General features: G+C 30.1%; 2 protein-coding genes across 2 annotated transcripts in view; one reads left to right on the forward strand and one right to left on the reverse strand.

Moving 5' to 3' along the window:
* LOC129909824 (serine/threonine-protein phosphatase 4 regulatory subunit 2) overlaps nt 1-13,590 on the forward strand; it is a 97,921-nt gene that overhangs the window by 45,378 nt on the left and 38,953 nt on the right. The gene's annotated exons all lie outside the window — the stretch shown is intronic.
* Nucleotides 3,363-11,511, reverse strand: LOC129909830 (uncharacterized). Its single transcript, XM_055986936.1, has 6 exons — nt 11,325-11,511; nt 11,019-11,260; nt 10,829-10,953; nt 10,663-10,754; nt 3,909-4,122; nt 3,363-3,846 (listed from the first exon to the last, which is right to left on the reverse strand). The coding sequence occupies exons 2-6, from the start codon at nt 11,225-11,227 to the stop codon at nt 3,470-3,472; spliced, it is 1,017 nt and encodes a 338-aa protein (XP_055842911.1). The 5' UTR covers nt 11,228-11,260; nt 11,325-11,511; the 3' UTR covers nt 3,363-3,469.

The following is a 13,590-nucleotide window of genomic DNA, read 5'->3' on the forward strand; positions in this document are numbered from 1 at the left end:
AATTTTTAAGTATTTGTTATTATGTAATCGGTTGTTTATATTTTTTCTATGCAAATAAAAATTTGTTTTTTTTTTAATTTACTTCGTCGCAATTTTTTTTAAGTTGACGTTCACGTGGACGTCAAATAGAGGTATGATAATGCAGTTTACCCGATGGACAGCAGAATATGACAAGGTAGAGTTAAAGTGAATCGAATTTATGAATCGGATCTGAGATTCACGTGAATAGCAGAATAGGGCTGATAAACTTTGAACGCGTTTTTCTCGTAACTGGATTTAACAAATATGCTGTAGTTATAACTATAGAAGACAAATTGTCCAATTGAATGGAATATTTTAACAGCCTCTATAATGTTTCTCCATTCCATGAACCTCATTAAATTTTCGCGTGAACCATTAAACTTTTTTTTTCAAAATCCGCCAATTTGTTAGATTTCTATTAATTTTTCTCGATTAACGTTCATGTATTGAGAGGAAAAAAATTAAGGGATCAAACAAAAATTCCAAATTTTTTGAGGTTTTTAAAGTGACTGTAGCGCAGGTATTTCCCTTAAAAACGTTCACACTGAAGTTTTAGGTTTGAAAGACTGAACTTTCTAGCTTTAAGAACTTACAATGACATAATTTTTCAATCTTATTGTTCGGCTCAATCCTATTAAAAATTCTACTTGGGAAAATTTTTTTCAACTTGACCTATCAGCTCATTTAGCTTAAATTTGTTTTTTAAGTTTGATATGAACATTTCGAAGCTGAGATATCGAATTTTGAACGGAAAGAATCTTTTTGTCTTTAACCATCAATATCACAGCAACTTCTGAAATTAAGTAGTGTTTTGAAATCTTGGATAAATTTCCTACGAAAATCAAGGGTTTTTGAAATTATTTTTTTGAATTTTTTGAAAAATATAGAATAAACGTACTTTTTGCAAACTAATGATGTTAAGAGCAGTATTAAATCATTATAACATCCTCATTATGCTTTTCCTTAACTTAAATTTTATTTCTATTCTCTTTCTGCATACAAAATCCCAAGCTCATCTTCACTTTTTACCTGAACTTTATTTTAAAAACTTAATTATCTTCACTATTTCGGTAACACTATAGATTTGCTTTCTTTTGCTGGGTTTCAAGCTCGATTTTTTTACGACACAATTTTTATATTTCTACACTAGAGATAAAAAAAAATTATTATATTTCTTTGCTAATCATTTATCAATGCAAGTATGTAATAAAAAAATATAAGTTATTAACAAATAAATATCACCTCCCGCTGAAACAGCTAAAATCTATGGGAACTCCCCTTCGTAATGTTATCTTATTTGGAGGTACTTTTTAAGTGTGAACTAGCAAGGTATAAAAGCCAACCAATAAATTCAAATAGCATCAGTTGAATTTAATTCATCAACAGTAAAGCTTCATTGCAATGACTTCAAAATTGTTAATAGTTTGTTTCCTAGCACTTGCTTTGGACTGTGCCATTGCTCAAATTAGAACTTTGGAGTACAGACCGGCAAGGGATTCACCCCGCGTTAGAACCTTGGAATATCGACCAGATCGTGACAGGGCACGAATTACTCCTGTCCGTGTAGCACGGCAAACTACAGACAATCTCGACAAGTCAAATACCCGAACTAATGAATACCATCCCGACTCCAGTATACCGCACCGACAATATCGATCAAGAACGCACCTATCGTTTTAGACGCCAGTCGCCAGACAATTTGGATTCATCCAACACGAGAACAAATGAATATCATCCCGATTCACCCAACCAACCGCAACCATCACAACCTGTGTATCGCACTGATATCATTGACGAAGGCCGCTCTTATAGATTCTAAATTAAATTTGTATAAAAAGTTTTAATTAATAAAATTTGTTTGATAACATATGCTGGTTTTCTTTTAATGCGTTGGAAGTAGATTATTTATTGAGGAATGGAGTTTCAGTCATTATTCCACTTTTAAAAATAAGAATTCTGTTGAAAAACACTAAATTCTTTTCAGATAAATACTAGTTCAATAACCTTGTTGAGGAAAACAGGGCGTTCCATCTGTTTGTTCTGATTTTACAGTTATTTATGGTAATGGCCAAATGAACATCCTATGTTTTCGGACAAAAGTGTCGAACACATCATTTTCAAAAGTGCATAAAATGTTGGAAACAAATCTCTTAGTCTTTGAAGATTTTAGCTTTTAAGGACTAATTGTTGACAAAATATTGCTCCAAAAAACATCAAATTTGTCGAAGGCCAACATTGTCAATTTTGGTCCGAGTCTGTTCCCAACTTCAAAAATTGTGTAGAAGAGAGCGCTCACGAGAGAGTAAAACATTTCCCCACCCTGACAAATTTAGCCCAAAGAATTTCTTCCGGCAGAAATATGAGTTCTGTCAAATGAAAAGTTGACGGATTTCAAACAAATAAATAAAGATGAAAACAAATCAAATTGTAGTGATTTTTAAATTGAATTTATCGAATAAGCATAAAATATGAAATTGTGTTGAATAATGGTGTTCATCTTGTTCCAGACTTTTTGGCAGTCTTTCGTTTTTTTATTTCCTTCTGAGAAAATTCTCTCCCAACTCTCATTAATTTGACAGACTGCCTAATTTAGGCACAAAAAGTCTGGAACAGACCTAATATGTGTGCGCCGTTTTAAAGAAATTATTAAAACAATTATTAAAAAAAAAAATTCAAGGAAATTCTTCGGCCTTAATGATTTTTCAAAAATGATTGATTTTGTTTTATTGAAAATTTTGCAAAATTTACAAAATCTGTTCATTGAAACCGGTTTAATCAGTTCGATCACAAATACAGCTAATGACGGTTCAAAAAAAAAAAAAAACATTTTATTTTAAAAGTAGGATCATTTTAATCAAAATCGTATAACTCGTTCTAGAGAAAAATTAATTTATTCATATTGGTCATATGGCAGCTATCGTTAATTATTTTGGTCTTACAAATACAGTCGACTCCCTCTAAGTCGAACTTTAACGGGACTCGAAAATCGGTTCGAGTTAGAGGGAAATTCGAAAAAGAGGGATTTATTTAATATTTTTTCTTCAAAATTGTTCATTAAAAATGGTGAAAAAGTTTGACTTAGAGGGAATTCGACTTAAAGGGAGTTCGATTTAGAGGGCGTCGACTGTATTTCAATTTGCTCTCTTCTCTATTAAAAGCCTTACATACATACCAAGTTTGAGGCAAATCGCTTCATTTGATTTTGCAAATCTGGCTAATATTCAAAAAGAACCTATACAAATTTATTAAACAAAGAGATAACCAACATAAAATACTTAAAAAAAGTAGTTCCTTTCAAAATCTAAGTAAAATATAATGTTTTATCTACAGTTTCAAAATAATTACAAAAATAGATTTTTCTTTTATTTACATTAATAAATTAATGTTTCGTAATACCCAAACAAATTATTTAACACGTATTTTTTATTTAGCTTAACTTGGAAGGTGCTTACTTCTGCTCAGCTTCTTTTTCTACCAAATAGAGGCAGTATTTGCGGTTTAGAATTTGATGCGTCGCTTCAACACAATTAAATTTAATTCCCGAATCCTTGTAATGTAGAAACGTTCTTACAAACTGTCTATTAGTTTCGTGAACGTGCGGGTGTTGCAAATACTCAGACACTGGCATCCATTGAACTTTGCTAATTTCTCGTGGACAAGCCTTGAGTTCGGATGTTATTGGCTTGAGAGCAATTACAAAATATAAATCGGAACATCCAAAACTACCACCGTGTGATTGTCGAACACCAATAACAGTATCAAATGTTGTTTCAACGCCTGTTTCTTCACGAACTTCACGAATTGCTGCATCTACGAAATCTTCCTCTATAAAATTAAAAAATAAAAATTGTCAGTCAATTAAACAAAGGCTTTTCATTTTTATTTACTTGGTTCAACATAGCCACCGGGAAGTTTCCAACTATTAGGTATTAAAGCATATTTGTCACTTACAGCAAGAATTTCGTTTTTATCGTTTACAACCAACCCACCAACTCCACACAAAGTATGGGCATAAACTGGTATATTAACGGTTTCATCGGTAGGTAGCCATCTAAAGAGCATCACATAGCCATTTTTCGCATGATGAAAATCGAACCCTCGCTGGAAAATAGAATTTATTATTGAATATTATGGTTTGGAATTTATTTATGAAAAGGTACATTTAATTATGAAAAGCAGATCGGAATAGAAACATGTGCAGTAAAGTTCATTTTCGCATCTTATATTTCGCACTAGTATTACAAGACTGTTGTAACTAAAAAAAAAAAATCTCGCTGAATCAGAGAAAAAATGTTTATTTACAAATTATAAAAAAAATAATTTTTTTTATCAAGTTCCTTTATAAAAATAATGCAATTAACTATTCAACAATTATTTAGAATATTAGATATATAAATATAAAGTTATTGTGTAAAATATGATGTCACCTCAAGCAGTCTTGTAATACTAGTGCGATTAATAGAGCTGTCCTTAATAATTCAGATTTGAAGTCCAATAGGTGATTACGAGAAGTTATTGGTATATTTGGGACAAAATATTCTAAAATACATTACTTTGCGTTCGATAAATGTCGACACAACAGGTAATTACAACTTTTTTGAACATTTGTGTAGCTATGGTACCACAGGGGCACAAGGAACAATTAATAATAAAATCCACAACTGTTCAAGTTGCTTAAATTTGTAAAACCCTATAGCTATAAGAACCTAATTGTAAATAAATAAATTGCACGACTGGGGTCGCACGTACTTGCTCTTATGCTTAAAGTAACTATAATGTTAAAGCTTTTTATTCAAGAAATTTAAAATTTGATATTTTGAAGAAATATCATAAGTAGTATAAAAAAATTAAATCTGTTTTTATAATTAATTAAACTCCGTTTTAAATTATCTTAAAAAAAAAAAACAAATATGCCATTTTATTTCTTGTATAAAAAGATATTTTTAGAAAAAAATTTTCGAAAATTGTAGGAGCCGTTTTTTAAAAAAATAATTTTTTATGTATAAAAATTTTTTAACATTTTTCAAAAAAAAAGTTGGTATGCCATTTTGAAGAAATAATTAATTTACACATAAAAACTAAATTTCAAAATTTTTCATTGATCCGTTTTCAAAAAATTGATTTTTCAAAAAAAAAATTTGAAATATTTTTTAAAAATCCAAAAATGCGTTTTTTGAAAATTTTCTAAATTTTTAATATTATCTTTACTTACACACGTTTGTATAAAAATTTTCATTTAAATCGGGTTAATGTTGTACGAGATATTCAGAAACGAAAAAAACCGTTCTGTGACAGGTACCGTTATTAACGGTACCTGTCACACCGTTAATAACGGTACAAAAAATATTTTTTTTATTTAAAAAGTTGGCTCTTAGGTGTAGTACTACACACAAACATTTTAATCAAAATCGTTAGAGCCGTTTTTGAAAAAAATTAACTTTTCTATTTCCGTTATATGGCAGGTACCGTTAGTTTTGGTCATAAAAAAAAAATTTCAATTTCCCCTCTAGGGAATCACCAAAAACTGCTAACTACCAAGTTTGAAGAAAATCACTTCACTCGTTTAGGCTGCAGCTCCAGATAGAGACAGACACACAGACAGACAGACAGACAGAATTGCCGGACCCACTTTTTTGGCATTCTCCATCATCGTAATGTCATGTAAAATTGTTATCTCGAGTTCGATTTTTTTTACGAATCCTAAACTTGCCCTATAGTACCTATATCGCAAGTAAAAATATGCACGGCCGCACGTACTTGCACTTATGTTTCAAGTACCTCAAATAACTTATTATGAAAAGAATTCATTTGGAATGTAACAAATATACAATTTATTTTTATAATGACTAAAATAACGCTTTAAATGACTTCCACTACAACACAAAGTACCTATCACATTTGTTTTTTTTTGTACTTAAATGAATTTTTGAAAAAAAAAAAAAAATATTAAAAACGATTTTTTTACTAATTTTTTTTTTTGCCTGTATACACTTCGCGTCACTTGGTAACTTAGTAGATTTTTGGTTTTGCATTTTCAAAGAGGAACTTTTAACAAACAATGTTGTAAAAACAAAAAACCCAAAACAGAAACCGTATGGCTTCTAGTTGCGTTTTTTGGCATTACCTCACAAAAAACAGTGTGTTTTTTTTGCGTCACTTGAATAGAAACAAGCTCTTAAATTAGATAAAAATGATGAAAAATCATGGAAAACACTAATTATAGTAAAGCAATATTAAGCTTTGACATTATTTGCACATTATAACCAATTATGAGCTACGAGCTACCAATAGGCACCACAGAAAATGCATAAATAGCAGCTAACATTGGAAATGCACCTGCACTATGCAAAATTGAGAAAGATATTGGAAAATTTGCCAAATTTGGATGAGATAATTTTTAAAATATCGTAAACTATCGATCAAATCAAAAAATAAGACAGGTGAGACCCAAGTCACGAGCAGAGAAAAAAATAACTTAAAAACTAGATGCAATTTTCTTCACTTTGCCGCTAAAATCGGTCAAAAACGTGGTGTTAGTGCGATGGAAACGTGTTGGTTTGTTCCATCCTGGAAGTTATAAAAGGTGCACAACATTAAAAAAGCCTCAAAATGCAACAACATTTTAAGTTCTTCTAAGATTACAAAAAAGTTAACTATTTTATAGTTGCATTCGAACTGAAAAGTAGTGATATAAAGAGTGGTTTTTTAAAGGAAAACATACCAACTCAGATGGACCACGTTAATATTAGCCCTATTTCATTGGTTTATAAAAGAATAACCTTTATCGCATCGCCAATAAAGGGCACTAAAATGTGTTATAGTAATACGCTTTGTTTTTATGATGTGCAATAGCAAAATTGAAGCTTCACGCTTCAAAAACAGATGCTAACTTTTACAAAGAAATAATGGTAGAAGCTCTTGGCAAGTTTAGGAACGTGGAAGAACAATCGTCTTAGAGATTGCACAAGGATAGTTCAAGAAAAAACAACGCAATACAAACAAAACAGATGCATTCCGGATAAAAACGAAAGTTTATTTCACTTATTCAATCCTTAAATTGTAGAAAATGTGATTTTCTTAATTTGTAAGAAGTTACCAAACACTTTTATCACTTTCTCCAATTAGGTCCACGATTGTGTACAGTAGAAGTGCATTTTCAATGTTAAATTCTATTTATGTATTTTCTGTGGTGCCTATTGGTAGCTCGTAGCTCATAATTGGTTATAATGTGCAAATAATGTCAAAGCTTAATATTGCTTTACTATAATTAGTGTTTTCCATGAATTTTCATCATTTTTATCTAATTTAAGAGCTTGTTTCAAGTGACGCAAAAAAAAAAACACTGTTTTTTTGTGAGGTAATGCGAAAAAACGCAACTAGAAGCCATACGGTTTCTGTTTTGGGTTTTTTGTTTTTTAACATTGTTTGTTACAAGTTCCTCTTTGAAAATGCAAAACCAAAAATTTACTTAGTTACCTCACCAAAGCGCCAATCGCTATTTTCTAAAGAAAAAATGTTGTTTCTATTCAAGTGACGCGAAGTGTATGTACTAAATGTTCTTTACCTTTTACAAAAAAAAGTTCATATGCCATTTTTAAGAAAATATTAATCAACACCTAGAAATAATTTTCAAAAGAATTCAAAAAATCGTTTGAAAAAAACAGGATTTTTTATCTAAAAATGTGTTTTTGAAAAAAATTGTTAAGTTTTAATATTACTCTAAAGTTTCTATATGAAAATTTTAATTTAAATCGGCTAAATCGCTTACGAGAAATTTAGAAATCACTTCTATGGCATGAAAGGTTCAAAATATTAAGCCCCACCTTATTCTTTAGACAAAACTTTAATCAAAATCGTTAGAGCCGTTTTTCAACAAAATTAACTTTTCTATTTTCATTATAAATATGACAGTACCGTAATCTTTGGTTTCCCTCTGGGAATCATTAAGTCTAAATAATTACAAAGCTTGATTTTTAGTGATTCATCAGCCAGAAAGCAACAGAGTATACAGCTATGGACAAAGAAATAGCACACTTTTGATGTTTCTTACAAAAATTGGATTTATTTGGGACCTTTTAATTTTAACTTATATATTATAATTTTTATATCAGTGCATGCATTAGCTTATGGAGATTCATAAAATTAATAATTATAAATAATTTCATTTCAATTGAATTTTTAAAAATTATGATTATCCTTTTTCCTTGTGGACAAGGAATTAGCACACATTCCGGAAATCATAAAAATAATCACTTCTAAGCAAAAATTCTTACAATTTCCAATAAATTCATTAATACTATGTTAGTAACTTGTTAGTAGACCACGGTTTTTCAAAGTTCCTTGGCACCCCTTTGGTAAACTTTCAACTAACGTCTGGTATCCACTTTGTGGAGTACGGTACCACGCTTCTTTGATTCTGGCCCAAAGATCGTTTGAATTTTTGAATTTTGTATCCCCAAGCTTAATCTTGACATCAATTTATAAATTTTCTATGGGGTTAAGATCGTGAATTTGAGATGGCTACGTGCAAACATTGATTTTTTCGTCCGAAAACATATGTTGTACTATTTTTGATGCATGTTTGGGTCATTGTCATGTATGAATACCTAATTAACTGGCGAGAAATATGATACTAATGTAATATTAAAACAAAAAAGTATTAGTTACTTTTGTACTTATAGCGATATAAAAAAAAGTTGTATAGCAGAGTTGTAGAGAATTTTAAGGGGAACAATCTTTTCTCGAAGGTTTGTCATATTTTGATAAAAAGTGCTCAAAACTTTAAAATTATCATTTTTTTTTATTTTTTTTGGCTTGTAACTTTTTTAATATTCACAATATTGTTCTTAACATAAAAGACGCGAAATTTAATTTCCAACGTTTTTGTGTACTCATAAATGAACTTAACATTTATCTATAGGTTAATTAATCTTTAAGGAAAAATAACTAAATTTAATCTTAAATTGTTTTTCCGCGTTAAGTGAGGAAATCCCTGTGGAACTTTTTGCACTTTGTACGTAAAAAATTGTTGATTATCTGAAAAAAATTGTTCAATGGTTTAAGCGTTATATGAAGCATCAAAAGTTCATAGACAGTCCCCAAATCCGGCGTGCAACGTAACTAAAAAACTGATGAAGCTACAAACTTGAAATTCAGTGCAAATTATTGCATGTATAAAATTAAGTATTTTTGGAAAGATCTTTAATAGATCTTTAAATGGTATGGTTGAGAAGTCCAAGTCTTGTAGTCTGTATAGTGAAGGCATATCGACGGTTAAACTTCATAACCTCGTAAGTCAAAAAATTCGAAAAAATATTAATAATGCAAACAATTCAGAAAATTCTGAGCTATCTTTTGGTATATTCAGTTCAACAATGTTGTTTTGAACATTTTTCAGGAATGACGAAATTCAAAAGCTCGTATTGATAGATCCCATACAAAAACAAGAAACACAACATATTGTTTTTTGATTTCTGAAAAACTTGCAAAAACGACTTACGAAGTTTAACCGTCGATATGGAAATTCTAGTGCAATAACAACGCAGTATTTTTAAGTAATTGAGATTCCATAAAAATGGCGCCAAGATGAATCCTAAGTTCAAGTCGTTTCACTTTCACTTACATATATCCTTTAAAACGCAAATACCTAAACTAAAAAGCTCCTATCTTAAGTGCAAATTGCAGGGAGATGAATACATATAGAATTTAAAGCCAAGACTGTTTGTCTCTAGATAAGAAAGACTTTAACTATCTAAGGTCTTCCATTAAATGTCAACAAAACTAGTCGATTTTTTTCTATCATTAACACCCAAGAGTTGGTGAGGATTCTTGATTATAATGCTTGATCATTTAAGTTCCAAATGACCCAAAATTAGACACCATATTTTTCATTATTAGTCTTTCTACTGTTGTAAAAAAATTCGCTTGTATTTACAATTCTGTAACTAATAAATTTTGGCGCAAATACTTTTATGAAACATAAACATTCCCCACACTTGTAAATTTGTTTGAAGTTACAACTGTACGATACTTGTAGTTATACGTCTATTTGAATTCTTTATGCAATAGAAATTTGCTGATAATTTACAAGCTTTTCTGTAACTTTTATCACTGGCGATAAAATATTTGAATGACTTCAAAAAAAATAAAAGAAATTTTGTTCCCGATCATAATTTTTTAATTCATAAATTCTGAATTTGAAAGAAATTTTGCTTTATTTATGGAAAAAGTGGATTTTAGAGACGTCGAAAAACGTTTATCGCCAGTGATAAAGTTACAGAGCAGGGGCCTTGGTGGATTGTTTTGAGATGGCTGTAAATGTATGTTGGTTTGATTGGATCTCAGGCTCACTCAATTTAAAAGCGCCGTGAAAATTATAATTTGGCATCTATGTACAATCTAATTGGACTTAATTTGAAGTTTGTTTATTAATTTTTTTTTTTTATAAGTTTCCAAAATTTTGTGGTTGATATTACATCATTATTAGAACTATGCATAATTGTTTTGAGTTTTATTTACTGATAAGTTTTTCTAGATCAAAAAAATAAAAGTAGGTACCTACGATATCTGCTTAGCGTAAATCATTGATTTCACAATCAACTGCATTATAACATATTCTTAAATCTAATCGTCATAATTTACCTTTGTCAGTTCTGGTATAAATTGCGAATGTTTCGTCTGCACTTTGAACCATACGCCTCGTCGACCATTTTCAATCCAATAGTCAATTGATTCTATTTTATCATATAAAAAATGAAAATTTTGATTAGAGTCAATATTATTTGTTTTGTCTACGATCTGCACTTACTTTGTAATTTTTCCGCAAAATCAACACTTTCGTCGTACTCTTCACTTGCGTCTACTGTAACTCCATTGAATCTGTCTGCCTTTCCTCGGAATAATCCCTCAGGTACATCCATAACGCGTTGATATCTAAAACAAAATAAAGTTTCAATTCTTTGGAATGTATAAAAAATAAATTAATGTTTAATTATTACTTATGGAAACTTTTTGAACGCAAATTAGTTTTTTCAATTGCTTCTTGAATGTTTTTCTGATCAATTGTTGTTGTTGTTGTTTTCACTGACAAGTGCTTGGCAATGCTCGTCGATAGACAACTTTGATTATTTAATAATACACGTTTGTAGGTGGTGGTCAAACAATATTTAAAGATAAGTGCGTTGTTTGTGTTTAGAAATCTAGACATTTGATAGCTGGAAAAGGGTTAATTTATCGTTTCCTATAAATAAACAAAATAAAGTTTGTCTAGTTCTTTATAAATATTTATATGTATTAGAACTTACACCCTCTGTTGCGAATTGAATCAATTACTGTCTGCTTTGTGCGAACTATTATATGAGTATATTTTTGTAATTCTTATCTATTTTGTGATGGAAGGAAAACCACTTTAATCAAGAAGATATGCTAAATGCTAGTATTTTTCTTCATCATCATCCTATCTTTTGTTTTGCTCTGCACTTTTTTGCGATAACTCATGCACATGACAGCTGTCACTTGTCACGAGCACAAGCATATTTGAGGTGTTGCCAGAAATTAAAAAAAGCACCATCTCTTTTATTTTTAGACGTGTTCATTTTGAAGTTTTAAATGATGAGTTCATTTGAATTGGGATTTAAGCCAAACGTCAGTGTCGAGGAAAAAATAAACAAAACAGAAAAAAAAACTTTTGACATTTCAATTCTGAGGAAAACTGGCGTATGTATTATGCATGTATTCGTTTGTTTTCCTCAGAATTGATTTGATTTGATTGGTTGGTTTTTTCTTGTACTTCTTTAATAAACAGTTATGATAGAAAGGAAATAGACAAAGACAGATTGCTTAAAAGCCCAATAGGGAAATTCCCAAAACTATCTTCGTCTTTTCCTTTTCTAATATGACATTTCTCTGCAGGGAAAAGGTAAACAAAACACAAATGTTCACACACACTAACAACAAACACTGTGCGTGTGTTTCTTTTTTTTTCCGAATATTCCACAAACGTGGAACACACCTATTTCGTTTCTTTATTCCTCGGAATTCCATTCCGGAATATTTGGAATGCATTCTTTTTATTCCAAATCAGACCTCTGGATTCTGCAATTTATGATATACTCTTTCACACATTCGCATATTGTGTGTAGGTGTAGTGAGAAACTGTCAGTTTTTCAACAAAAACAAAATTAAAATGCGCTCTGAAGTAATTCTTGCACATAAATAATAAAAATTGTAGGTAGGAAAAAATAAATTATAAACACAAAAGTTTTTATTCTAATTGTTTTATTTCACCATCTTATTCATGAAAATAGAAATATAAGAAATAATAAAAGATGATTTTATTATATGTGTCTGTGTTTTAACTAAAAAAAATTGGTTGAACAGCTGATTGACATTCTTTTTAAGCTATTTCTGTTTCTTTATTTTTGCGTTCTGGATATTCTGGATAAACTATTTTTTCTCGCCGGTCTATTCTATTCCTTATCCGGAAAAAATAAAGAAATACACACTGTATGTTTTCGAAATCATTTAAGGGGTAAAAACACCTTGTAAACCACGAAATCGAGCGTCATTTTCATCAGCGTATAAAACAAAGAAGAAATATTATTTTCTTTTGGTATTTGTTTAGTTTAATTAAGTACATATATTAATAGGTAACAGAATAGGCTAATAGGTGTGTTTTTTATTACGCAGTCGGGGCTAAGCAATTTACATGTTAAATGCAACAACACTTTAGCCCCTTGGGCTTAGTTGTTTAGCCCGGAGAATTCTCTGGACTTAACTTTTTCAACAGATTTAAATCTGTGCTATCAAATTAACTTGTTCGTAAATTGTTTAGAATTTGTTTAAAAACATCAAAAATGATGTTTGGAATGACAATTATTATTTTAAATATTTATTTAATAGTTAGTTAAACTTTTTTTCTTCAAAAACACACAAGAAACCCCAAAAGCGAAAAATATGACAACTTTTATATTTTTTTGTGTCAGTTGATTTCGGAACATTTAGTATGCAGTGCTGCCAATTTTTCTCGCTAATCCCCGAGGCGTTTTTTTTAACCAGTTAAGACCGGTGGTAATAAAAAACACACCAAATGTTAAACTTTTTAATGATAAGTGTGTTTTTTATTACCACCAGGCTTAACTGGTTAAACAAAACGCCTTGGGGCTTAGCGAGAAAAATTGGCAGCACTGCATAGTAAATGTTCCGAAATCAGGTGACACAAAAAAATATAAAGTTGTCATATTTTTCGCTTTTAAGGTTTCTAGTGTGTTTTTGAAAAAAAAAGATTAACTAACTATTAAATACAAAAGCTTGTTTTCAAATTTTAAATTGTTATTTCCGAATAATTGAACAAAATCAAAAATTTTTATATTATTTATTATGGAAAACACGAACCAAATTCACAAATAAACTCAATCACAATTCGCGCGTTCTATTGTTTGTTTATGTCTTCACCAGCCCAGCTATAGCTGTAAATTTTTTTTCTGTTTTCTTTTGACTATTTTCTAGTACTGACAAGCGTTGGAAGTTCCCCATGCGGTAGACTTCTCATGAGTAGATTATTAGTATATC

The sequence above is a fragment of the Episyrphus balteatus genome, chromosome 2, assembly GCF_945859705.1.
Source record: "Episyrphus balteatus chromosome 2, idEpiBalt1.1, whole genome shotgun sequence".
In the NCBI taxonomy this organism is placed as follows: domain Eukaryota; kingdom Metazoa; phylum Arthropoda; class Insecta; order Diptera; family Syrphidae; genus Episyrphus; species Episyrphus balteatus.